The sequence below is a fragment of the Electrophorus electricus genome, chromosome 14 (genome assembly GCF_013358815.1).
Source record: "Electrophorus electricus isolate fEleEle1 chromosome 14, fEleEle1.pri, whole genome shotgun sequence".
NCBI lineage: Eukaryota > Metazoa > Chordata > Actinopteri > Gymnotiformes > Gymnotidae > Electrophorus > Electrophorus electricus.
Window position 1 is genome coordinate 3974165 of NC_049548.1, and position 26262 is coordinate 4000426.

A 26262-nucleotide genomic window follows, 5' to 3' on the forward strand; every position below is an offset into this window, starting at 1 on the left:
CCTTATATACTTTGTAGGTGGCTGAGTGAGTACATTTGGACTCTTTAGCAGTACTTACATAGCAAATCTAGGTCCTGTCTTTACAAATATGTTTTTTTTTTATTTATACATTGTAAATGTTTCTCAGAGCTTTATAGTTGAATAGGTTTTCTTTGAACATCATTGTTGTAGTACTAGGCTACTTTCTAGCACTGCTTGTTCATATTTATGCCAGTTTCCTGCTTATGTTTATTCTTTTAAGATTTAAAGAATATAAATGTTTGGGAACATTTCTATATTGTATCTAATATTTAAGAACATATGAATGTCATTCAGCAGATCAAACCATGAAGAAGCAGTGTAATAAAATGTAATACCACTGTAATATTTATAACAGCATGTAATAGCAGTAATGTCCAAAAGTAATAATGTCCAAAACATGCACAGTGACTGGTTTTATGTTTACTTGTTGATGTTTCTAGATTTCTGTTCACTCTAATGATCAATTACATTTGCAGTATTACAATAAAATATAAAGTATTGTATATATATTGTATAAATATATTGTAATGTACTCCCAAGGTTGATGGCAGTATCACCAATAAATTTGAATAGTTACCAGACTTTTACTAAAAACGTATCTTAAAGCATTTTTGCAGTTTTATCATAATGCTAACTGACAAAATAACTTTAAAAGTAATCCAAATCTCTGGATTGTTTTTACAGTGTAAACATTAATAAATAAGTATTTAATGAATTACTGTAGTGTATAGATTAAATGAATGGAGTGATAACTATGCCTTAGAACAAAGTCACAGATTGGCTCTGATGTCAGTGATGACTGTAAGTGCACTCTGCATGGCATCTCAGAGCTGTGTGGTGTGTAAGAACATTATCTCTTCTAATCTTCTTTACCTTCTGTTATATGCAGGTGGGGAAGCCAGACAGAGCTGAATGAATAAAACGGCCATTTGATTCAATTTGCTTTGAAACAAATCATGCTTTGGGATAACATCTAAAGTTTTGTGTCCTCTTGGTAGTCAAATATTTAGGTATATTATAACAGTAGGGACAAATCAACTTTACAATTTTAACAGCAAAATGGAGGACCAGGATATCCGCCAGCAGAAGCTTGACTATCAGGTAGGGACTGCACAACGCTCCTGTATTTGCCTTCCCATGCTAGAATGTTTCAATGCCAGACACAGTTAAAAGTTTGTCTTAAGTATTATTTGATTAGTTCTCGATTATTTAAAATTTCTTGATAAATGCTTATGATTACATTTACAGTATGCACATCTGTATTTTCTTCTAATTTTATATATCCTAATATTATGTCATTAACTGCATAAATTAATGGTAATCATTATCAACATATCTGATGATTGCAGCTTGAGAGACATTTTACCTTGATATTTAACACATAAGATAAAGTTGTTAAACTTGTTTTAATTCATGCCTCAATTCATTTGTTCACATTGGTTGTAATGGTTCTGTTGACTCAACTTTACATCACTGATATTACTGATTATTTCAACAGCGAACACTTTTGATGAAGAAGCAGCAAAAAAGAAGAGCCAATGCTCAGATGATGACAGCAAATCCTGATATTCAGCCAAAGAGCCGCAGGCAGAAGCCCGCTGCTGAAGACATGGCTTTGCTACTCAGTCAATCTCTAAGCAGCACCTCCTTAAATAGTACCCATAAACATTCTTTCTCCTGCTTTCTCGCTCTACCACAGTCAATCTACGACTAGAATAGCAAAGATTGCATGTGATATATTTTATAACATTTATCTGGGGCATCTAGTCTTCTTGAGAACACACAGTGAATTTTTATTTAGTATAGCAGGTTTTCATTTTCATGTAGTTTTCAACCATAACCTAAACAAGACTTTTACTCCTGTCTGTGACATTCATGACACCCAGTTTTTCTCTCTCACCAATTCAGACGCTCAGCTGGAACAGGCTCATGATAACATGCTTGAGGAGATCAGTCTAGGTGAAATGAACATCTCACCTCAGATCTCACTGATATCAGAAGAGATATTTCCACCTGTCCCATCCATAATCAAGACTCAGCTGAACACGGATAACCAAGCAAGCCCTATACACATACCACATATACAGAATCAAGCAGGGGGGATGAAAATAAAGGAAAAAAGTGTTAAGAAGTCTCAAGAAAAATGTATGTAAACAGGCAATTTATCACTTCAGTGCAGAGGTGGATTTTGTAATCACTGGTAGTTAATTTATACCCTAAAACATAGCTATTCAAATCATATCCCTTGAGGATCAGATACCAGTTTTCTACCGTATGCTCACCTAGGAGTATATTGTGAGACAGGGGCCAAAGAGCTACAATCACTGTTCAATTAACTACTACTGATTATATATATATATAAAAAAAAAGAAGACTTGAAATTGGATTTGAGGTCCACAGTTGAATACCTCTGCTATATTGTGTAGTAGTCTTATTAATACAATCTATTTTCTGTTCTATTTAAGTACTTGGACCTCATGATGTAGGGGATGAAAACGAACCAGTAGATAAGAAAATAGTGAAGAAAAAGAAAAAGAAGAATGACTCTAAAGAGAAAGTCAAGAAAACAAAGGAAGTGCAAAGTATTAACAGCTCACATACTATTACTTATGCTACCTAATTGCTTACAAATTTGGATATGATTCCCAGAAATACACTACATGGGCAAACGTTTGTGAACACCTGACCATCACGCTTTCTCCTGGCATTAGCTGAAGCCAGATTTGTCCATCAGACTATCAGATAGTGAAGCATGATTCATTACAAAAAAGAACATGTTTCTGCTGCTCCATAGAATAGTGGTGGCCACCACTCCAGCCAATGCTTGGCATAGTGTATAATGTGTGCAGTTGATTGGATTCCCATTTTATGAAGCACAGTTCTTGTGCTAATGTTGGCAGTTGGCTTCCGGGGCAGTTTGGAGGTTAGGCCAGACTACATGCTTCAGCGCTTGGTGGCTCCACTCTATGAGTTTGTGTGTTCTACCACTTTATGGTTTAGCTTTCACAATAATAGTTGGCCAGAGCAGACCTGTAGTATTACCCATTCTACAGCCAGTGTTTGTCTACAGCGATTGCATAGCAAATTACTGTTTCATTCAGCTGTGGATTAACCATCAGTTATCATGTCTGAGCCTGTGGGGGCAGTTATGGTTAGAGCAGCAGGCTTGGAACCCAAGGGTTACCTGTTAGATCTCCTGGATTGACAACCAAAATCAGGGGTGAGGAAAGTGAAGGAGCCCCCACCTCCACAAATTCATGGATGAAGTGCCCTTGAGTAAGGCACCAGACTCCTAACTGCTCCCAAAGCTCTGCAGTTGGTGGCTGTTTACCGTGTCGGGTGTGTGTGTGTTCACTACCATGGAGGGGTAAAATGCAGAAACTCAATTTCCCCTTGTGGATTAATAAAGTACCCATTTTCTTTTCCTTTTAACTTGATTTTATACACCTGTTACCAATGGGCATGAAGGAAACACCAGAACTCAATAATTACCAGGGGTGTCTATATGCGTTTGGCCATAGGTTAGCTATAGCACATTCTTTTCTAATTCCAACTGTCCATTGCTAGCAACTCAGGTTGATTCAGTGGTAGAGGTCAACATCACCGTGGAAAATGAACCTAAAGAAGAAAGTGAGGATGAAAAGAAAGACTGGTCAAAGAGCCCCATTCCTTCTACTCCAAAGAAAAAACAACATTTGCCTGCTTGTGAGTTTTAAAAAATTAAGTCTTTTAATTCATGCTCCCAGTCCCAGTACACCTACCAGTCCAGAAACCATTTTCCACTATTTAATGTTGATTCCCCCTCTGATTCTTTCTCCTTTCTGTTCCTTCTTTGTTATGCATAATACTGCATCAGACATGTTCATTGTTTTTACTATCATTGCTACAGCAAGGTGTGATCTAAGTGACAGTGAGGATGACAGTGAGGTTGAGGAGGACAAGGCAGACGAGAATATTATAAAACCTCAAAAAAGAACCAAAAGAGGAATAAAGAACAATTACAGTCTTGCTTCACTAAACACTAACTATAGGCAGTCCCTGTCAGAAGGTGAAGCCACAGACATGGAAAAAGTAAGACTTTAAATGCCTCAAATGTTATTAGTACACTGCGGTGTAGTGTATTCTGATTCAGAGAATTCTGTGTTCCTTCCTGTTTTCTCCCTTTTCCCAGGCTTCTCCAATCTCTATAGAAGATCGAGAACAGTTTGCTCTTCGCCCTGCTCCAAGGAATGTCACAATTCAGTGTAGAATCACCAGGGACAGGAGAGGGATGGAAAAAGGAATCTATCCTGCATATTATCTTCACATGGAAAAGGAGGATGGGAAGAGAGTGAGAGAAAAACACATTATCTCCAATGTTTAGTTTAATCAGAGATTATCCTTACACTTTCATTCACGTGTACAGTATGAAAAGATAGTTGATATTCTTAATGTGCAAAGATGGTAAGCATGAACATGTGCAACAGAATTGATTCAAAATGTAATTGGTTTTCACTGTAATTGGTTTGGTTTTCACTGTCAATGGTGTGGCACTGTTTCATTACTTAGATCTTCCTCATGGCTGGCAGAAAAAGGAAGAAGAGCACAACTTCAAATTATCTGATCTCCGTTGATCCTACTAATTTATCCAGAGACACAAGTAGCTATATAGGCAAACTAAGGTCCTAGGACTTGTCCTTTTTCTGATTGTATCTCACTTAACCAAAATAATCAGAAATATTTTTGTGATATTTAATTGTTATACTCTCCTTTCAGGTCCAATGTTTTGGGGACTAAATTCACAGTGTACAATAATGGAGTGAATCCAGAAAGGAAACTATTCATAAAAGAAACTGAGTTACTTCGACAAGAGCTTGCAGCAATATGTTACGTAAGGCAACATTACCATAAAGATCTCAATAAAGATATGAATAAGCTGCTTATACTCACTAAACAACACTAACTAAACTACACATTACTTGCACACAGCAGAAAAATGTGCTGGGTTTTAAAGGTCCCAGAAAAATGACAGTGATCATTCCTGGCATGTATGAGGATGATGAAAGAGTCATTATTTGTCCAAAGAGTGTAAGTTTGAAAAATTCCTGTAAATGTCTATACAACGCTAAAATTCATGTTAACAGAGCACAACATGACTTAGTTTTACAATAATTTTCCAAAGTGCTCTGTTACTGTAATATAAAGAATATAGAATACTAAATCTACAAAATAAAATGTTATGCGTTTTCAACATCAACATAACTTTTTCACCAACTGATCCCTCCCTCAACCCTTTTATTATACCTCAGGAACTTGAATCTCTGCTCACTCGCTATGAAAATGGAAACAAAGATAATTTAGTCTGCCTTCTGAATAAATCGCCCAAGTGGAATGAGCAGACCCAGTCTTATGTACTGAACTTCCATGGACGAGTTACACAGGCATCTGTGAAAAACTTTCAAATTGTTCATCCTGACAATGGTAACTTGGAGCAAACCCTCACTGTGCATTTCCATTTTGTGAATGAAGAGGGTTGACTTGGAGAGGTGCAAACAGTAATTTTGTGCTCACGGTAATAAATATATTTAACAAATTTGTAACTGATTTTCTCTTTTATCCTGTCCAGAGGACTACATTGTAATGCAGTTTGGGAAAGTGGCAGAAGATGTGTTCTCCATGGACTACAGCTTTCCCATGTGTGCACTACAAGCTTTTGCCATCACTCTGTCCTCTTTTGATGGCAAACTGGCTTGTGAATAAACTACATTTTATATTACATATTACATTATAATATAACTATATTACATTATAATATAAATAATATGAAGATGCTTAGTGTATATGAATGTGCTGACTATATGAATCTTAACACTTGCCAGCATACTATGACAATAATAGTTATGCATTTAATACAGTCGCACATGTAGGGTTTAAAATTAGCAATAGCCTACTTATCCTAGCCTAGCCTACCTAGCTATCTTTAAGAAAACAATAAAAATTAAATGTATTTTTATTCATTTGTGGATGTCTTTTTCAATGTGTTTTCAAATAATATGCATTTAATTTTCTTCCAATGATTTCTACATAAACGCTATCTATCTATCTACCTATCTATCTAACTAGACAGACAGAGAAAGAGAGATATTTAAAATATTTAATATATTTAAAATTGTAGTAAAGTACTATATATATATATATATAGAGAGAGAGAGAGAGAGAGAGAGAGAGAGAGATTTAAAATTCTCTCTCTCTCTCTCTCTCTCTCTCTCTCTATTATATATATATATATATATATATATATATATATATATATATATATATATATATATATATATATATATATATATATATATAATAGAGAGAGAGAGAGAGAGAGATTTAAAATTCTCTCTCTCTCTCTCTCTATTATATATATATATATATATATATATATATATATATATATATATATATATATATATATATATATATATGAAAAAGTTAGTTAGTACCTATGGAGGCCGCAAAAGATGGAGAGTACACTAGATGGTGATGCTGTATCTTAAGTGCTTAAATGGTGGACGCCAACCCCCGAAGAAGAACAAGGGAGAGACTCGTGAACGACTTTGAATGGAAACTCCCTTCTTCGGTTGTTCATGTCAACAAAGTTTTACTAATAGATGAAGTAACATAAACTTCACAATCTATTTATAAACTGAGAAAGAATGCGCGACCGAACCAAGGAACTGGGAACTGTAAGTTAATTAATGGACAGAGCTATTATGAACCTCGTATAATCGAATCTGACCTAAGTTATGTTTGTCAGAAATAGTAGCTAGCTAGCTAGGTATGTTAGCTAACCTAGCTAGCTAGCTGTTTGTTATTACTGGACCCCCAACCAGTTAGCTAACTAGCAAAAGACAGTCGGGCAAAGATGAATATTACTTTCAATTATCTGTGTTACAAATAAAGTCTCAGTGTGACCTATGATAGCTATTCTTCTAAGTAGCATTAGTAGCTAGCTAACTAACCTAGCTAGCTTTATTTTAATTTAGCTAGGATAGCTAACTTAGCTAGGGTCGTTCGAACTAGTGCATATCTATAGTAATATGTCCTGAGTTGTCACATGTAGCTGTAGCTAGCTAGCTAGGTTTCCTGACTAGGCAAAAACACAGATTGACTTGTCACTTGAAGAAAGAAACAAAACACCTTCCACAAGATGTGGGCCAGTTTCTAAGTGAGCTGGGTTAGGTTAGCTAACCTAGCTATTCTAGCTAGATATCTAGCTAGGTAGCGTTATGTCATCCTTCTAGCAAGTTTTCACATCTTTTTAAAACCAAAAAACAGTGCTAAAGTTTAATTCGGCGCCCGACGATTTAGTTTGCCGCACACGGAGGTTGTTTTATAAATGTTAGCTACCTGATAATTCGTCTCTAATATTTTCATACATCCATACCAGTCTGCACAGAGTTCCGATGACGATGATGAAGGTACAGCTCTCATGATAAAATCGGGCACGGGGGCCTCGATGAAGGACGACAAAGAAAATGAGGCGTTCTTTAGGAAGGTAAAACTGATATTTCTAAGTTTATCAAGTGTTTATGGGAATTGAAACTTGTAATGTAAGTCATTTAACCTTACTGCAGCTGTAGCATCATGATTAAAGCTGCAGTCGGTAAGACTAGACAACTACCAGGCCCCTCCCACTCTGCTGCGCTACAGCCCCTTCCCAGAGTCGCTGCTGTGCATGTTGTGAAATGTCAACATCGCAGGCTAACAACCAAGCATTTACATTTATGGCATTTAGCTGATGCTTCTATCCAAAGCAACGTACAATTACAACTGAATACATCTTGAACAATTGAGGGTTAAGGGCCTTGCTCAGGGGGGCCAACAGTGGCAACTTGGTAGTGGTGGGGCTTGAACCAGCAACCTTCCAACACTGTACTTTAAACACTGAGCTACCACTGCCCAGAAATAAATATTTTAGATGTGGAAATTAATCTATAACGATTTTTATTTGGGGGAAAAAAACTAACTTCAGTTTTTAGATGTTTGTTTGATAACAGAAACTGTCCTGAATAGTGCTAAATAAGCAATAAACCACTTAAGAGAACATTTAGCTATGAGACCACAGGCACACATAAGTATCAATACAAACACCATAATGATATAGCTGCCTGGGCACTTCCCAAAGATATTTTCAGGAGGCACTCCTCCTGTCTCTGATTGATTGTTTTGATTCAGGTGTGGTGAATTCTTGCAAATGAATTCTTGCTAATTTTTTCCCACAGATCTGTCTCATGTAATACTGTTAGGACATAACGACAGGTTTGGCAAATATGACAACATTTTTATATGGGTTAAGTAATGCTCCTTTAATGCAGTGTCTAATTAGTATTAAAATGCCTTGCCACTGGATATGGCAGATTTCTAATTCTCAAGGTCAGCAGGTGTTTAATGAAATGATTAGCAAGGGTTCTCTTGGTTTCTCCGATGTAAATTGATTATATATTGTAAAAGAGTAGTCAACTCCTACAGTAATGCATGAGGATTAATGGGTGATAACAATTCATCTGTTTGTCTCATGTATATTATGGGCTGTGTTAATAAATCTAGCCTGCAACTCCTCTTGACATGTTACATGTACAAGACCTCAGTTATTATTTGACTGATAATTTATCTCTCTTTTTATGAGCACATCTGATGTTTTTGTCTTGTCTGTAGGAGATTAGTGGAGTATCTTTAAAAAGGATGCTATATCTGCATCCTGGAGAATTTTGAATTGTTTTAAGTATAACCTTTTATTTATATAATGATAAGTGAGCACCAAATGAATCAACAGTATATTGTAAGCAAGGGATCATAACCTTTTTTAGAAAATCCAGTTATAAAAATAGTACAGTTATAGGTTCAGTATATTGCATATTGTGAAAAATAGTATAGGTGTGGTATATTGTTCAAAAAACTATTCCCAACAAATTAAACACAGGTTTGCATAAGAAGGTCCCATTTTAGTACCTACACTAATTCCTCTTAGTATGAGGAGTACTTGAAGTCAAAGCTGAAGCAGTTTATTGTTAACACAAATTATAGTTAACAACAGCCATAAGAGACCATCAATGGGAGGGTTTTTCCCAGGCCATGCATCAAGAAAGTAAATATCTGCTGTAAATATCTCAAACCATTTTCATTGTAGATGAATTTGTATAAATGTTTAATGTGTGTTGAAAAAAAGTCAGGAACAGTTTGTATTTTCAGGTGTTCATGGTGTTCAGGTGTTCATTTGTGTGGATTTGAAAATGTTAAGAGGCTTATGTAACTTGGTAAGGTTGACCAATAGGTTGAAAATGTAATCGAAAAAACTGTGACATAATTTCTTTAGGCTGTGAACAAGCAGATACAGTAGGATGTCCAGGATTGACTTGCTTATGAATTTTAGGGAAAAGATTAAAGGTGCATTAGTCAAGATCCAAGAAACACTACCTCTGTTGTTTAAGTAGGTGAACACAACAACACTGGAATTATTTATTTATTTATTTATTTATTGATCTTTTAGCTCTTATTTATTTATTTATTTATTTTAGCGCTTTGCCTTTCATTCCCGCCCATGAACACAAAACATGCCTAATATCTACAGTGGGCAGTGTACTTCAATTAGTTAGCTGTAGTTTTCTAGTATTACAAAAGTTGTCATGATTTTCAAGCAAGGAGGTAGGCTGTTTATTAATAATTCTTTGTTATTTAACAAGTTATGCAGTGAACTACATGGTGGCTATTATCTTAGGGTGAGAGTGCTTGTATGCAGAGACTAGCCTAAATAAATGATAAACATCGAGAGGCCTACAACCCTGCTCTCCCTAACAAAGAAATGATGCCTTCTAGCTTCCTGACAAATTAACATGACACATCATTACGTTTCTCTTTTTTCAAAGATTTATCCTGCTGCTCAAGTACTCTACAGATTCTTCTTGGTATAGCAGTGTTGCTTGCCCAGAGTGGGCATCAAACTTGTGTGTCTGGGGGGCATGATGGTTTTAGCATTTTACCCTTATATGTGGAGTTGCTCACTATAAAATGTAACTTCTTAGTAGTGAAAATGTAAGCCTGTAGCTTAAACACATAGAATTCAGCTCATAACAATTTCTCAAACTAGCTAAGTGTTGTTGCTGTCCATTTCCTTGTAATGGACTCCCACAAGTGTACTAGTCACTACCCATGTTAGCTAGCTAGCTAGTTAGCTAATATCATCCTGCAAGGGAGTATGATGCAGTTGACCAGCATTGCATACATTTCTCTGAAAGTGGTTCACCCAAAGAATGACTTTAATTGGCTGTCTAAGTGGAAGATTTATCTGCTTGATTATACCGATTACGTTTACATATCATACCTGACTGGGAGGAACAGCACTAATTCTGCATCCAGCGTCATCTCTTTGGCAATGTAATAATTCTTTCCAGTTTGGAAAAAGCACTTCCAGTGTTAACTCTTGTTTTATTATGTTGTTCTATTTTTTTTTAATCCACAGTACAAGCACATGGCAATTCATGGTGCTTACCCGATTCTATTGTTTTTTGTTTTGTTTGTTTGTTTGTTTGTTTGTTTGTTTTAGCCAAACAGACAGAGATGGGGAGGAGTTATGGGGTATTGAGGAGTGTCTCATAAAGTGACTGACAGGAGGTCAGTGTAAACACAAACAAGTTTCAGTCCCGGAATGCAGTTTTTCCAAACTGGTTTTCTCAGGCACCTAATAAAGCACCTGTGCTAATGCCATTGCTAAAAGAACTATTGTTTATTATGTTCAGGCAGAATTATGGAACTAAATGAAAAACGGAAATTTATCCCATCTCACTTGTTTTTCATCTGGTAAAGTGAGAATAATAAACAACTTAATTTACAAATAAACATTTCTGACATTAAAATAAAAACTGACCAATATGGCAACCCTTCTTTTCAATAACAGTCATAAGCCATTCATGGAGTCTGTCAGTTTCTGTTGACGATCAACTTTTTGTGCAGCAGCAACCATAGCCTCTCGGACACTGTTCAGAGAGCTGTACCATTTTCCTTCACTGTAAATCTGCAGTTTAAGAAGAGCCCACAAGTCCTCAGGTCAAGTGAGGAAGGGGGCCATGTCATTATTCTTTCATCTTTAAGGCCTTTATTGGGTAGCCACGCAGTAGAGTACTTTGATGCATGCGATGGAACATTGCTCTGCATAAAAATCATGGTCTTCTTGAAAGAGGCACTGTACCACTGCTTGAAGAAAGTGTCTTCTAAAAACTAGCAGTAGGTTTGAGAGTTAATTTTTGAGTCCATCTTCAATCCGAAAAGGTCCAACTAGTTTATCTTTAATAATACCAGCACATAGCAGTACCCCACCTCCACCTTGCTGGCATCTGAGTCGAAGTGGAGCTCTGTGCCCGTTACTGATCCAGCCACAGGCCCATCCATCTGGTCCACCAAGAGTCACTCTCATCTCATCAGTCAATAAAACCTTGAAAAATCTGTCTTCAGATATTTCTTGGCCCAGTCTTGATGTTTCACCTTATGTTTCTTGTTCAGTGGCCATGTCTCCGAGTACTGAACACCTTGTACTTCTGGGTACTCCAGGTAGGTTGCAGTTCTGGAATATGACAGCACTGGAGGATAATGGGTTCCTGGTCGCTTCAAGTTTCATTCTTCTCAAATCTTTGGTAGTTAATTTGCGTCTTTTTTTCTTCTCAACATGTTTCTTGCGACCCTGTTTACTATTTGCAGCAAAACCTTTGATAGTTCTCTGATCACGCCCAAATAGCTTAGCAATTTTAAGAGTGCTGCATCTCTCTGAAAGACTTTTTACAATTTTTTATTTTTTGGAGTCAGTTAAATCTCTTTTTTGGCCCATTTGCCTGAGGAAAAGAAGCTGCCTAATAATTATGCACACCTTGGTATAGGGTATTGAACTCCTTAGGTACACCCTCTCTCATTACACAAATACACATCATGCAATATGCTTAAATCCAATAAGCATTCATGTTTATACAGCTTGGAGTTGGAAAATATGCATGAAAATTATGATATGGTCATAGTAAAATAGTAAAAATTATTTACATAACTTATCGTAGGTAGTCTTATATTTTCCTACTTGTAGTTGGGTTTTTGTTTTGTTTTGTTTTTGTTTTTTAACAGTTTTTCAGCTTTACATTAAGCAATTTTTGTTCTTGCCTTATAGGTCCAAGAGATTCGTGAGGGACTTGAAGCTCTTAAGAAGAAAGTGTCTGAACTGGAGAACAAACAGAAAACCGTTTTAGGAGTTGCACTTCCAGAGGACAGTTAGTAGCGAAGTCATGTATTTTAATTAAACATGCCACAGCTTTTGGTATATTTTAATATTCCCCTAAACATTTCTTGTACCACATTTATACCAGAATAAAGTATCTTATATAAGAAGCAGATATGGATAGTAGCCATTAAAAATGACAGGATGTAAAAAAGTTTTTTTTAATTTACTTTCAGGTATGAAAAAGGAACTTCAGACCCTTAGAGATGAGATCAAAGTGTTAGCTAGCCAAATCCACAAGAAGTTAAAAAGTAAGCCTGATGATTCAATAATTATTATAGAATATACACTTTATTTTTACACTTTTATATTTTTAATGCCTTTTAGTATAACCATTGATTAATCTACCCAAATTATAGGTATTGAACCCAAGAAAACTGATGAAGATGCGAAATATGTTTCAATAAGTTTAAGAATGCAAAGAACACAGGTTTGTTATATGAGAGAGTAGGTATTACATGTTCAGCAACATTTCACAGTATTCAGTGTTTTTTTTTGTTTGTTTGTTTTTGGTTTTTTTTCCTTTGGATTGTTTGTTTTTGTTACATTTCACAGCTGCTGTTGTTGAGCTGGTTCCTCTCAGGAATCCCCTTTGCCTCTTTTTTTCCCAGCATGGTGTCTTATCCCGAAATTTTGTTGAGGTGATGGCTGAATGTAACACTATTCAGGCGAAGTACAGAAATAAAAATGTGGAGAGGATACAAAGACAATTAAAAATCAGTGAGTATTTTTGCCCTCACATTTTAATTATAAATGCTCGTGAATATTAGTTTTTGAACAATGCTTATATACATGTAGTCGAAAGGTTTTGCAAATGGCAAATTATTGTTTTAGTGTAGTCTTGGTGTCAGTGTCACATTATGCAGCCTATCTGCACTACGAGAATTAGGAGATTTGCAAAAGCATTTAAATTTGCAGATGTTTGAAAGAAGCACATCTTATTCCAGCTGGTGAATTCTTTTTCAAATTCCAAATAAGTAGAATACGGAAGTCATCAGGCCAACTTTTCCTTTGCTAACAAAAGCCCAACCTTTGTCAAGCAGGATAACTGTTTCTAGAAGCCTTTGGGGGAACATACTAAAACATCCTGGCCAGAAAGCAAATGAAACTGAATAACTTTATACTCAATGGTAAAACATTGTGTATCTTCTGGCAAGTCACTTTCTTCCCAGTGATGGTTGTTTATAATTCACACATAGTAGAAAGGTAAGTTTTTTTTTTTTTTAGGAGAGGTGGAATTTACAAGTAGATTGTGGCCACTGCAATTAGCAGCTTGCCTCCCAGAATCTAAATTGAGTTCTGTAGTGCAATATTTATCACAATTCTGGGATACAAGATTATATCTTGTGTTAACACTTAAGATTTCTGAACATTAGCATCTGGTGCGTATAATGAAATAACCCAACCGAATTACACAGTTTGGTGTATCTTGGAATGTGACATTGTATGTTTGGTTCTATACCATGAAAAACTAAATTCATAATAAATTAGTGTGGAATAAATATCTGCCTGATCCTGATGTTTCCCTTTTTTGTTTCAGCTGGTAATGATGTGTCAGACGAACAGTTAGAGACGATGCTTGAAAGTGGACAGACAGATGTGTTCACTCAAAATGTGAGTATTATGTTTCACTTATTGCTTTACTTATCTAAAGTTGTCTGTGATTTGTTGGTATTTTCAAGTGACCTTATGTTTATTTTCGAAAATTGAGGCGATATTTGAATGGATCAGATTTTAGAATGGTTGCTCCAGGAGTTTGATTTCCATTTTTCTGTTACTGTTTTATTGTTTTTATGTAGCTAGATTTAGTATGTTGACACTGGTGATTGTACATGAACTGATCGGGGTCCTCAATGAAGCATGCTGCTATAATAGTTTATATGATTATCAACTACATTCAGTTAATCTCACATTTCTATTCAAGTTCTCTTTCTTGCTTTCTATGGAGTAAGAGTTAATTTGGTAAGATCATTTACACAATAAAAGCTTTTTCTTCTTTAGAATGTGTCTGTATGAATGTATGCACCTGTACACAATAAAATATTTAAGGATTATAAAATTAATTGAATTCAGTAGAATTCATTGTTCACTTTACATAACAGCCATGACATCAGTGAGTGTTAGTTTTGTGCTCTTGTTCTGTCTTCATTGTCATTATCCATTTTTAAGTGCAAGTGTCAAGTTGTTCTGTCATTCCTCCATATACTTAGTATACATTGGAAAAAGATGTAGCTACTTCTGGTCCATGGTGCAATACAACAATAGTACAACACATAGGACTACAAAATGCAAAAGCACAGTAGTGCTAGAAGAGTACAAATGTTATGTTATCATGGCATATTATAGTGTTGCTTGTCCGAAAGCTTGCCGCATTAACTCTCCCTCCAACAGTTCTTAAGTCAGATTCTGGTGCATGTCATCAGTTTATGTGTGAGCTAAATTTTTATACAGATCTTAGGAGACGCTAAAGCTACCAAGATGGCACTGAATGAGATTGAGACAAGGCACGAGGAGATTCTCAAACTGGAAAGAAGCATCAAAGACCTTCATGACATGTTTCAGTACCTTGCCATGGAAGTGGAGGCCCAGGTGTGTTACAGAAAGACCAACCTCGGAAAAAACTTGAGATATCATATACGTATTTATACAGTTACAATAAGAACAGGGTTAACAGTATGTAACTTTTTTATGTATCATTATTTTAAAATAAACAGGCTTACACTTAATGTCTGACAGAGAATGAAAACTATGTGCTTAAATTCTTCTACTAAACATGTTCAGTAGCCACTTTGCTTATGCACCAATTTTGTTTGCAGGGGGAAACAGTTAATCGTATTGAGAACAACATAATTAACTCTACAAACTATATCGAGAAGGCTGTTGAAGAAACTGGGGCAGCTGTTGTTTCTCAGAAGAAAGCACGCAAGGTTGGCATTTTTGTCTTTTATCATTGAATTTGAGTTTATTGAAAATCCATCTGCAGTACTAAAAATACTTTTGACACTGATTTTGATTTTTTTTTCCTTAGAAAAAAGTGTGGATTGCAATATGCTGTGCAATTTTAATTCTTATAATAGTCATTGCCCTGGCTGCTAGTTTCGCAGGCTGAGGTGAGTTAACTACATTCAGAGTTGCACCCTAATGCAGTATTGATTCAATGAAAATTACATTCACATCTCCTCAATAGCTACTCATGCCACCACTTTTTGGGCATTCTCACTGATAAACTTAAAAAGTAAGAAGATGGATTCTTTGGCTTTTATGAAAAAATGTAATTAAGTGGTAGAATTTCTTAAAGGGTTTTATTGCTGCATTGAATACTACTACTTCTGGGTTCATTTAAATACCATGCCAAATTTGTTCCATTGTATTTTTCTCTGTGTAATATTTTTGTCAGATGTAATATCCCAGAAAAGACAAGGTGATCTCTTATTTCTAGCTTTTAGAGAAGTGCAACCAGACTGAACCATGCCTCATTATTTCTGACAATATCAAGCCTGCTTTTTGAAATGCACATGAGAGAAAAATCCACAGAGCACTAATAAATTTGAGTACTTCAAATGCCTTTCATGTTATTTGCATGGATATTTTTAATCTATTTCAATCTTTTTACTCTTTTTTTCCAGTGTTTTCCATCTTCTACTAATCTCCTCTTCCTGACATTTCAAAGAAAATAATACTATGTTTCTTAATTTTCGAACCTAACATTATCACATGTCAATAATCTATTTGACAGTTTGAGGTCTTGCACTCATTTATTCTTGGAGAGCAGAAAGTTATGTAGACTTCCCTTCAGTGTTAATAACCTAGCAGAATGGCCTCCCATGTATGTTGATTTGCAGACACATGTATTTTTTTCTTTTTTTTTTTTTTTCTTTTTTTGCTGTACTACAATGTATTCTCTGTAAAACCAATACTTATCAATAACATTGACTCTGTAAAAGGGGGAAAAAAACACTGGAGTTCTCAGGAAAACCCCAAGTGAGGCAAATGATTAATATATGCATAATTATGCCATGATGTGAAAAGCTCACTTTTAGAGATTTACTGTTAGAGATTTGAGCTTTTTTTTGCTATTTTTTATCATTTTGAGAATATTGAAAATGTATTGAACATATTTCTTGGTGTTACTTTGTTTTGTGAGTTCTTGAAGAGGATGCTATTTCAAGATGAGCTTCCATATCACTTCTGTATATACACAAACTTACCTTTTATTGCTTTTGCATTGGAGTATCTGCTCCTTAATTACTACTTGTTGTTAAATAACATGATGTACATGTTTTCCTTTTCAATTGATGTCATAAATCTGTATTTAGGGCTATAGTGTGGCCTGCACCCTAGAATTGCAGTTACAATTGTTCGTGACTAACTTTAAGAAAAATATACTGAGAAAGGTGCTGCAGGTGATTAATTTGGGCTTTGTCTCAAATAAGCCAGGTGCCTTTTGCTTTAGCAACTTTTGATAGACTTGTATAGTTACTTATTTTGAAGTGCCCCTGCCTTGGTGCTTTACCCAACAGTTCTATTATTGAATGCTACCTAAATGGGTTTATTGGAGGGTAACATCACAGAGAGTCATTTGGTGTACTGAGTTTTGTACTGAATTATCTGATCCTGGTTATTTTAATGTAGAACTATTGTTTTTAAATAAAATAAATATTGTACTAAAATGTATTTAATTTTTCTGATGTCACTTGTTTGACAACTATTTGTGGAGAGAAATAGAGATGCTCTCTGTGCTGTGTGGTGGTTGGATGCCAGGTAGAGTCGTGTTAGAAAACGATCACCTCTGGTGGCACACGTTAGAACTACGTTTCCCATAGTGTAGGCGTTTCCCTAAATGCTGGACCCTGACCGACATACCTTCAGTAACGACCCGCAGGGTTACGACACTCCAAGGTTCAGGTAACAGGCTAAGTTTATTTATGGAAATTTGCCTTGTGTTCAAACTAACAAATTAAAAATATATATATGTTGTTGTTTTTTTTGCAGTTGTTTTCAGGATTCGGCTGATTCGAACTATTAGATCAGTTATAAATCTGAAGCTTATATAGCAGGCTTATTAAAAATCTAACTCGGTCAAGAAACGCCAACATAGCAGGCCTAATGAATCTTATTCACAAACTGAAAAGACTAGACTATTTGAGACGTAGGCCTATGCTGCAATAAGTGAAAGCGAAACTACTTATCCTTGTTTTAGAAAAAGGGTTCAGTGAAATATCACGCGTACTTGGGTGTGGGGTTTTTTTTTTTGTTTTTTTGTAATTTGGACTTTTTATATACATGGTAGATATAGATTAACCTAACATCTACCTTGTGACAGGTGATCAACGCACAGGTTTAAAAAATCAAAATGAACGACGACACACTCGAAAACATGATATTTCGAGAATACGACATGGAGTCATCATTTTCTCAGGTCGTCTTTGTTAATATCCTGCGCTCGTACCAGATTAACGTTCCTGTGAAATGTTGTTACACCTTGACTGGAGGACTAAAACCCAACACTAGAGATTGGATTGGCATTTTCAAGGTGGATCTTTTTAAAAAAGATTTTTAATATTACTTATTTAAGAGCTATAAACAGTATCGTAGTCTGTTGATGTTTATGATTAGTGGATACTGTATCAGCATGTAGTCTGTATATAATATGTCTAGGTTGGCTGGAAGTCAGCACAGATGTACTACAACTACAAGTGGGTTCAGCCTTCTTTGGAACAGGATGGGCCTGAGCCCCTTCAGCAAGAAGTTGTTTTTAGTGGTAAGAGATTGTTGATTATGCATTAATATTAGGTCTAGGCTAGGCTACTTTATGTTTTAACACTGACTGGTAGTTAATGTTGTGCTATAGCTTTAAAGAGCATAAATAGTGCTAGTCTGCATGTGTTCAGGGATCTTGCTAGGGCATCTTGTGATGTAATGAGTACCACAACAAATCCTTGGTCTTCGGCCACTCATTGGCAGCTGATGTTCAGTTTGGAGCCTGTGAATTGGGACTGGTAGGGTGGGGCAGAGCGAATAGCTGTGTTCTTATGTAATCGTTTGAGCTTTTTATAGTGGTGGTGAGTGACCCATATGGTGGTTAACGTTCACCACCATGATGCTTGGGTGTTGGTGTTCACTGGTGGGTTTACCTTTAGAGTCCTACCTCCCTAAAGATGATGGGGAATTCTATCAGTTCTGCTATGTGGACAGCAGTGGTCAGGTCAGAGGAGCCAGCACTCCTTTCTGCTTCCAGAACCCAGCAGAAGCAAGTCTAGACTGCAGCCTGGATAAAGACCTTTTAGTGATCACAACACAGGTACCTTAAGCCACTCAGGTCATTGCCCACTGTATAAGCATTTCTGTTTTTAGAGCTGCAGCTTCTTGTATTTGAAATGTTTATACATTTTTATGGAAATTGTAGCATTGCTATTTGCATTTGTAATTGTGTGCATGTTGCTGGTGTTGCTTACTGCATTCCTTGGTCACTTGAAAATGGGACTAACAATATATCAATTGTTTTTTGCTTCTGTAGTATTGTCCTTTGTGATACTGCTACAGCAGAAGGCAGCAATTTGTAAATAAGCTCACTAACTAATCAGAGGATTTTTAATTGCATGCTCAAAGCATCTTGACTGGTCTCGTACCATCCAGATGAGTATTCTGTCAGTGGTTTTATGAATCGCAGCATTCACACAATGGAACAAATGTAACGCAGACCAAGCTCTAACCAGTCTTTAATGTCATATCAATGCTACATCAGTGAGTTTTAATATGTTGCAAGGAATATTACAATTGCAAAACAGCAGCAGTAATTGGCATTATCAAGAATAGAGTGTTTGTACAGGAGCAAGCAGAGCAGATGGAGAAAGAGAAAGAGAGCCTCCTATCTGAGATGAAACATCTGAAGGATGAAAATAAGATTCTGAAGAAGGAGCTGGACGAAAGATTGCACGAGATTCACCGTCTTAGGGTCTGTTCTTCACTCTCACCATTGGCACAGTGTGTTGCCACCATACGTGACAGTGCCACTAAAGTGCCCGTGGTTTACAATCCTGCAGATTCAAATAGATAAACTAAAGCTCAGCAGTTTGTCCGAAACACTGCCACCATCTTCTACTAATCTCCTCTTCCTGACATTTCAAAGAAAATAATACTATGTTTCTTAATTTTCGAACCTAACATTATCACATGTCAATAATCTATTCGACAGTTTGAGGTCTTGCACTCATTTATTCTTGGAGAGCAGAAAGTTATGTAGACTTCCCTTCAGTGTTAATAACCTAGCAGAATGGCCTCCCATGTATGTTGATTTGCAGACACATGTATTTTTTTCTTTTTTTTTTTTTTCTTTTTTTGCTGTACTACAATGTATTCTCTGTAAAACCAATACTTATCAATAACATTGACTCTGTAAAAGGGGGAAAAAAACACTGGAGTTCTCAGGAAAACCCCAAGTGAGGCAAATGATTAATATATGCATAATTATGCCATGATGTGAAAAGCTCACTTTCAGAGATTTACTGTTAGAGATTTGAGCTTTTTTTTTTTGCTATTTTTTATCATTTTGAGAATATTGAAAATGTATTGAACATATTTCTTGGTGTTACTTTGTTTTGTGAGTTCTTGAAGAGGATGCTATTTCAAGATGAGCTTCCATATCACTTCTGTATATACACAAACTTACCTTTTATTGCTTTTGCATTGGAGTATCTGCTCCTTAATTACTACTTGTTGTTAAATAACATGATGTACATGTTTTCCTTTTCAATTGATGTCATAAATCTGTATTTAGGGCTATAGTGTGGCCTGCACCCTAGAATTGCAGTTACAATTGTTCGTGACTAACTTTAAGAAAAATATACTGAGAAAGGTGCTGCAGGTGATTAATTTGGGCTTTGTCTCAAATAAGCCAGGTGCCTTTTGCTTTAGCAACTTTGATAGACTTGTATAGTTACTTATTTTGAAGTGCCCCTGCCTTGGTGCTTTACCCAACAGTTCTATTATTGAATGCTACCTAAATGGGTTTATTGGAGGGTAACATCACAGAGAGTCATTTGGTGTACTGAGTTTTGTACTGAATTATCTGATCCTGGTTATTTTAATGTAGAACTATTGTTTTTAAATAAAATAAATATTGTACTAAAATGTATTTAATTTTTCTGATGTCACTTGTTTGACAACTATTTGTGGAGAGAAATAGAGATGCTCTCTGTGCTGTGTGGTGGTTGGATGCCAGGTAGAGTCGTGTTAGAAAACGATCACCTCTGGTGGCACACGTTAGAACTACGTTTCCCATAGTGTAGGCGTTTCCCTAAATGCTGGACCCTGACCGACATACCTTCAGTAACGACCCGCAGGGTTACGACACTCCAAGGTTCAGGTAACAGGCTAAGTTTATTTATGGAAATTTGCCTTGTGTTCAAACTAACAAATTAAAAATATATATATGTTGTTGTTTTTTTTGCAGTTGTTTTCAGGATTCGGCTGATTCGAACTATTAGATCAGTTATAAATCTGAAGCTTATATAGCAGGCTTATTAAAATCTAACTCGGTCAAGAAACGCCAACATAGCAGGCCTAATGAATCTTATTCACAAACTGAAAAGACTAGACTATTTGAGACGTAGGCCTATGCTGCAATAAGTGAAAGCGAAACTACTTATCCTTGTTTTAGAAAAAGGGTTCAGTGAAATATCACGCGTACTTGGGTGTGGGGTTTTTTTTTTTTTTTTTTTTTGTTTTTTTTGTAATTTGGACTTTTTATATACATGGTAGATATAGATTAACCTAACATCTACCTTGTGACAGGTGATCAACGCACAGGTTTAAAAAATCAAAATGAACGACGACACACTCGAAAACATGATATTTCGAGAATACGACATGGAGTCATCATTTTCTCAGGTCGTCTTTGTTAATATCCTGCGCTCGTACCAGATTAACGTTCCTGTGAAATGTTGTTACACCTTGACTGGAGGACTAAAACCCAACACTAGAGATTGGATTGGCATTTTCAAGGTGGATCTTTTTAAAAAAGATTTTTAATATTACTTATTTAAGAGCTATAAACAGTATCGTAGTCTGTTGATGTTTATGATTAGTGGATACTGTATCAGCATGTAGTCTCTATATAATATGTCTAGGTTGGCTGGAAGTCAACACAGATGTACTACAACTACAAGTGGGTTCAGCCTTCTTTGGAACAGGATGGGCCTGAGCCCCTTCAGCAAGAAGTTGTTTTTAGTGGTAAGAGATTGTTGATTATGCATTAATATTAGGTCTAGGCTAGGCTACTTTATGTTTTAACACTGACTGGTAGTTAATGTTGTGCTATAGCTTTAAAGAGCATAAATAGTGCTAGTCTGCATGTGTTCAGGGATCTTGCTAGGGCATCTTGTGATGTAATGAGTACCACAACAAATCCTTGGTCTTCGGCCACTCATTGGCAGCTGATGTTCAGTTTGGAGCCTGTGAATTGGGACTGGTAGGGTGGGGCAGAGCGAATAGCTGTGTTCTTATGTAATCGTTTGAGCTTTTTATAGTGGTGGTGAGTGACCCATATGGTGGTTAACGTTCACCACCATGATGCTTGGGTGTTGGTGTTCACTGGTGGGTTTACCTTTAGAGTCCTACCTCCCTAAAGATGATGGGGAATTCTATCAGTTCTGCTATGTGGACAGCAGTGGTCAGGTCAGAGGAGCCAGCACTCCTTTCTGCTTCCAGAACCCAGCAGAAGCAAGTCTAGACTGCAGCCTGGATAAAGACCTTTTAGTGATCACAACACAGGTACCTTAAGCCACTCAGGTCATTGCCCACTGTATAAGCATTTCTGTTTTTAGAGCTGCAGCTTCTTGTATTTGAAATGTTTATACATTTTTATGGAAATTGTAGCATTGCTATTTGCATTTGTAATTGTGTGCATGTTGCTGGTGTTGCTTACTGCATTCCTTGGTCACTTGAAAATGGGACTAACAATATATCAATTGTTTTTTGCTTCTGTAGTATTGTCCTTTGTGATACTGCTACAGCAGAAGGCAGCAATTTGTAAATAAGCTCACTAACTAATCAGAGGATTTTTAATTGCATGCTCAAAGCATCTTGACTGGTCTCGTACCATCCAGATGAGTATTCTGTCAGTGGTTTTTATGAATCGCAGCATTCACACAATGGAACAAATGTAACGCAGACCAAGCTCTAACCAGTCTTTAATGTCATATCAATGCTACATCAGTGAGTTTTAATATGTTGCAAGGAATATTACAATTGCAAAACAGCAGCAGTAATTGGCATTATCAAGAATAGAGTGTTTGTACAGGAGCAAGCAGAGCAGATGGAGAAAGAGAAAGAGAGCCTCCTATCTGAGATGAAACATCTGAAGGATGAAAATAAGATTCTGAAGAAGGAGCTGGACGAAAGATTGCACGAGATTCACCGTCTTAGGGTCTGTTCTTCACTCTCACCATTGGCACAGTGTGTTGCCACCATACGTGACAGTGCCACTAAAGTGCCCGTGGTTTACAATCCTGCAGATTCAAATAGATAAACTAAAGCTCAGCAGTTTGTCCGAAACACTGCCACCGATCGAACAGAAGCCTCAGGTTGATGAACAGATTATCCAAACACAACAGCCTCTCTCTCACACCCTGGCAGAAATTGAAAGCAAACAGGAACAAGAGGTACCAACACTGCCTGTCCAGTCATGGGTATTTCTAATTTAAGTAATTGCAATATGAGCATACGTTATGACTGCTTCCAAGAGTGCGCTCTCCTTTCTGATTGTTCTCTGCAGCCACTGACTAGTATACATGAGAAGTATAAGAAGGCATTGCAGAAGATTATCACGCTGAAAGAAGAGAGGGAACTGTTAATACAAAAGCTCGAAGCCCAGCAAGCAGAGATTTCACAGTGAGCATTCCATCTCGATACTGAACTCTCTGAAAATCAAAACTGCACACATGTGCATCTCTCTGAATTACAGGCCTGTCCAAGTTCCCTTGTAGTTCCCTTTTGTCACATCTCTGTAGGCTAAATCCCAGGATCAAAGAAGCAATGCAGGGTTACAACACACTGCAAGATCAGATCCAGCTGCTGCAGGTCTGAGAAAGAAATGTACACAGTGTTGTTTAAACCAGCTTTCTAGGATGGTTTTTTGTCTGTAGAACAACTGATTTTTGTGTGGTTTCTCTGCCACCCCAACTCAGGTCGATTTACAGAGCAGTCAGAAAGAGATCAAACGGTTGCAGTCTGAAAAGCTGGCAATGAAGGGAGAACTGGACGAACTGAGGCCAGAGATCAAGGAATTACGTGCAACCTTGTCACAACAAAGCCCTGCCGAGGGAGACAAGGGTGGTATAAAGGTATAAAAGACAAAACCCAACGTTTAACCCAACACTTAACCCAACACTGAATCTGGCTTGGAATGATTTAGTCTGATAATGTCTGTTGCCTGCATTCGCAAAAAACCCAAAAAAAAAACCAAAAAAAAAGCAGCCCGTTGGTGACGTATGAAATTCGACTCTAGATGCAGAATCATACTCTCCTGACTCAGCTGACAGAAGCCAGAGGGATGCTGCGCAAAGAAATCCAAAACAGCAATGATGCAAACCAGCGAGCAGACAGAGCTGAGCGAGAGGTGACAGAGCTCAAGAAAAAGCTTGAGCAAATGACAATAGCAGATGACAGGAAGGAGAACAATCAACAGATTGAGGTGGTGGTTGTGATTACTTATTGAAAACTTATTGGTTTATCTGCTTTTTGTCTTTTTTTAATGCAAGAAATGTTGTTTGAGATTCTTGGTGTTTCAGAAGTCTGATTTTTGAAGGGCGTTATGTGATTTTTCATGGCATAAACTTTGCATCATCTATCATTAATTCAGGCACAGCTTAATGAAGCACAGAGGAGAATCAAGGAACAGGCACATGTAGCAGAGATGGTACAATTAGAAAAGGAAAATCTGGCTAAAGTAAATCAGGTGATTTTCTCTTGCATGGTGGCTGAGAAGGAAACTAAAATATCTCACACCTTCTGCAGCTGCGTGTACATTGCATAACAGTCTCTTGTTCCTACTTGTCAGAAACTCAAAGACGAAAATGAGAGACTACAGAAGGTGGTGTTTGAGCTTCAGGTGGCCTCAGTAGCAGCTGCATCTCAGCACCAGAACAACCCTCTGAGTCCTCTCCCCTCCCAGTTATCTACTGCACCCATCAGCCCCCAGCTGCAAGACCAGGCACACTCACATTACTATGAGTCCATAAACAATCTTTCAGGTGGGCTCAGATAATGCACAATATCTTGAGTATTTTTACAGTTGAGATGATGTTTTTTGGGAAATAAACATTATTTCCTTTTTTTTCCCTTAGGTGTTCCCACTGATACAGAAAACAAGGTACCGTACATGTGTATATATACATGCATATTAGTCTGAAGTTTGTCCCTTTGTTGTGCTAATTGTTCATTTTTAGCAAATGTTTAATTTTTGATTAATTCTTCATTTACTATGCAAATAGTCAAGAGTGTGCCGTCACTGCTGTGAGAGCTTTCCTGACATCAGTGAGGATGAGCTGGAGATACATGAGCAGAGTCACAAGGTGTGCCCATTCTGCACTCTGATCTGTGATGAAATGAAGCAGCAAGAGTTTGAAGATCATGTCTACAGCCACGAGGAATAGGCAGGCCACCGCTGATTTCATAAGTCAACAAGGCAAATGGGACATTATTAACCTGTCATTATTAACTCTTTGAAAATGTTTGTCTTTAAAAAGGAATAAAATATATAAATGGTTATACAAATTAAAATTATACAAATGGTTGTATATGTTCAGAGACTTCTGCCTAGTTAAATGCTTTGCTGTAATATTATTTTTCTAAGAATACCTAGTGCCAATATGTAACAAAATCACTGTATTAATAGTAGAGTAATAATATCTTTTAAATGTATAGAGTACTTAACATGCTTCACATTTAAAGAACTATCAAATTGGTGTTCTGGAGTTACAAACACAAAATTAGTAAAAATACAATAGAAACCTGCACCCAGAAATCAAAGAGACCAACGTATAAGTTACACTGAACTAATATAAAGTTCCACATCGCTATAAAGTCAGAAAAAAATTTAAAGAATAATAGTCATAAATTGAATTCATAAAACATGCCTAAAGCAATTTGAGACCAGCTGATTTTAGCATTTTAATTTAAATTACTTTTAGATGCTCTCCTAGTAATGTAATACAGCTAATACTACCATTGGAATAAGGGTTCAAAATTTAGCTTTAACAGCTGGAGGATCCTTAGAATTCTGGCTGCCAAATTTTGGGGAGGCTGAATAACAAAGGACAAAGCAAAAACTTACTCTAACGAGTTTAGTGAATACTAGCAAGCAAGAAAAGATGGGCAAGCTTCTGGAGGCTGGGTAAATACTTGGAATTATTTACGCTTATGGTAATCAAACGCCATACTGGAAAAACAACACTTTAGCTGTTTAACTTATTTGCAGATTGGGCAAATTTTCAGCTCTCTTATGAATTAAATAATGGATGTCAGCAAAAACACTGATCTGTGTGGTACTGCCATGCTTCCGGTCTGGAATATGACATCTCCGATAAAGTAGCCAATTTTATCGGTGGTCTTATCCTCATTTCAGAGGTTTTAGGCTGTCCACCAATTGCAGTGTTGTATAAAACCATTTATAAGGCTATATTCATTAGACTTAATAAACGGTTTAATGCTAATGGTGAGCACTGGCATATTATGCAAAGTTTGTGATTATATGGCCAAAAGCAATATCAAAATCATAATATGAAAAATACAAGTGACCCAAGTTCTGTGAGAATATGACTACCCTAAGAATTACAAATGAAGTATGCTTAAAGGAAACTAATACATTACATTTTAGGTAATGTGTTTTAAAATTTTATAGCACCCCTTTTCAAACAAACCATGACAATATTTTTATGACATTAATAAAAACAAAAAAATTC

General features: G+C 36.5%; 4 protein-coding genes across 5 annotated transcripts; all 4 read left to right on the top strand.

Annotated features, from left to right (window-relative positions):
* Positions 1-1080: 1080 nt before the first annotated feature.
* Positions 1081-5790, top strand: si:dkey-220f10.4 (tubby protein homolog). Its single transcript, XM_027006000.2, has 12 exons — positions 1081-1122; positions 1520-1676; positions 1930-2166; positions 2487-2603; positions 3589-3726; positions 3911-4092; positions 4193-4351; positions 4570-4682; positions 4777-4891; positions 4990-5088; positions 5310-5481; positions 5627-5790. Exons 1-12 carry the CDS (start codon positions 1081-1083, stop codon positions 5758-5760), a joined length of 1665 nt encoding a protein of 554 aa, XP_026861801.2. The 3' UTR covers positions 5761-5790.
* A 794-nt stretch (positions 5791-6584) lies between these two features.
* Positions 6585-16975, top strand: stx4 (syntaxin 4). The gene is made up of 11 exons (XM_027006001.2): positions 6585-6734; positions 7439-7546; positions 12194-12293; positions 12478-12552; positions 12661-12731; positions 12913-13021; positions 13842-13915; positions 14753-14890; positions 15118-15228; positions 15330-15411; positions 15928-16975. Exons 1-10 carry the CDS (start codon positions 6705-6707, stop codon positions 15408-15410), a joined length of 897 nt encoding a protein of 298 aa, XP_026861802.1. The 5' UTR covers positions 6585-6704; the 3' UTR covers position 15411; positions 15928-16975.
* Positions 16976-17118: 143 nt separating this feature from the next.
* Positions 17119-20216, top strand: LOC118242448 (calcium-binding and coiled-coil domain-containing protein 2-like). 2 transcript variants are annotated; one of them, XM_035533857.1, is made up of 6 exons: positions 17119-17206; positions 17625-17834; positions 17960-18062; positions 18442-18602; positions 19131-19256; positions 19345-20216. In XM_035533857.1, the coding sequence occupies exons 2-6, from the start codon at positions 17655-17657 to the stop codon at positions 19435-19437; spliced, it is 663 nt and encodes a 220-aa protein (XP_035389750.1). In that variant the 5' UTR covers positions 17119-17206; positions 17625-17654; the 3' UTR covers positions 19438-20216. The 2 variants fall into 2 exon arrangements, with proteins under 2 accessions (XP_035389750.1, XP_035389749.1); XM_035533856.1 differs by having other exon boundaries at positions 19131-19443.
* A 362-nt stretch (positions 20217-20578) lies between these two features.
* LOC113574823 (calcium-binding and coiled-coil domain-containing protein 2-like) lies at positions 20579-26173 on the top strand. Its single transcript, XM_027005999.2, has 14 exons — positions 20579-20666; positions 21095-21304; positions 21430-21532; positions 21912-22072; positions 22602-22727; positions 22816-22962; positions 23076-23191; positions 23311-23380; positions 23488-23643; positions 23808-23993; positions 24162-24257; positions 24360-24552; positions 24646-24671; positions 24793-26173. Exons 2-14 carry the CDS (start codon positions 21125-21127, stop codon positions 24952-24954), a joined length of 1722 nt encoding a protein of 573 aa, XP_026861800.2. The 5' UTR covers positions 20579-20666; positions 21095-21124; the 3' UTR covers positions 24955-26173.
* The last annotated feature ends 89 nt before the right edge of the window (positions 26174-26262 follow it).

What these genes read in the sequence shown, in the direction of transcription:
- si:dkey-220f10.4 (XM_027006000.2), top strand. Translation starts at nt 1,081, where the DNA reads ATGGAGGACCAGGATATCCGCCAGCAGAAGCTTGACTATCAG. An exon ending in GAAAACAAAGGAAGTGCAAA is followed by an intron (nt 2,604 to 3,588) that starts GTATTAACAGCT and finishes GTCCATTGCTAG; the next exon opens with CAACTCAGGTTGATTCAGTG. An exon ending in AAGCCACAGACATGGAAAAA is followed by an intron (nt 4,093 to 4,192) that starts GTAAGACTTTAA and finishes CCCTTTTCCCAG; the next exon opens with GCTTCTCCAATCTCTATAGA.
- stx4 (XM_027006001.2), top strand. Translation starts at nt 6,705, where the DNA reads ATGCGCGACCGAACCAAGGAACTGGGAACT. An exon ending in TAAGAATGCAAAGAACACAG is followed by an intron (nt 12,732 to 12,912) that starts GTTTGTTATATG and finishes TTTTTTTCCCAG; the next exon opens with CATGGTGTCTTATCCCGAAA. An exon ending in ACAAAGACAATTAAAAATCA is followed by an intron (nt 13,022 to 13,841) that starts GTGAGTATTTTT and finishes TTTTTGTTTCAG; the next exon opens with CTGGTAATGATGTGTCAGAC.
- LOC118242448 (XM_035533856.1), top strand. Translation starts at nt 17,655, where the DNA reads ATGAACGACGACACACTCGAAAACATGATATTTCGAGAATACGACATG. An exon ending in GCAAGAAGTTGTTTTTAGTG is followed by an intron (nt 18,063 to 18,441) that starts GTAAGAGATTGT and finishes GTTTACCTTTAG; the next exon opens with AGTCCTACCTCCCTAAAGAT. An exon ending in TTTTAGTGATCACAACACAG is followed by an intron (nt 18,603 to 19,130) that starts GTACCTTAAGCC and finishes GTGTTTGTACAG; the next exon opens with GAGCAAGCAGAGCAGATGGA.
- LOC113574823 (XM_027005999.2), top strand. Translation starts at nt 21,125, where the DNA reads ATGAACGACGACACACTCGAAAACATGATATTTCGAGAATACGACATG. An exon ending in AAAGCAAACAGGAACAAGAG is followed by an intron (nt 22,963 to 23,075) that starts GTACCAACACTG and finishes TGTTCTCTGCAG; the next exon opens with CCACTGACTAGTATACATGA. An exon ending in GTCCATAAACAATCTTTCAG is followed by an intron (nt 24,553 to 24,645) that starts GTGGGCTCAGAT and finishes TTTTTCCCTTAG; the next exon opens with GTGTTCCCACTGATACAGAA.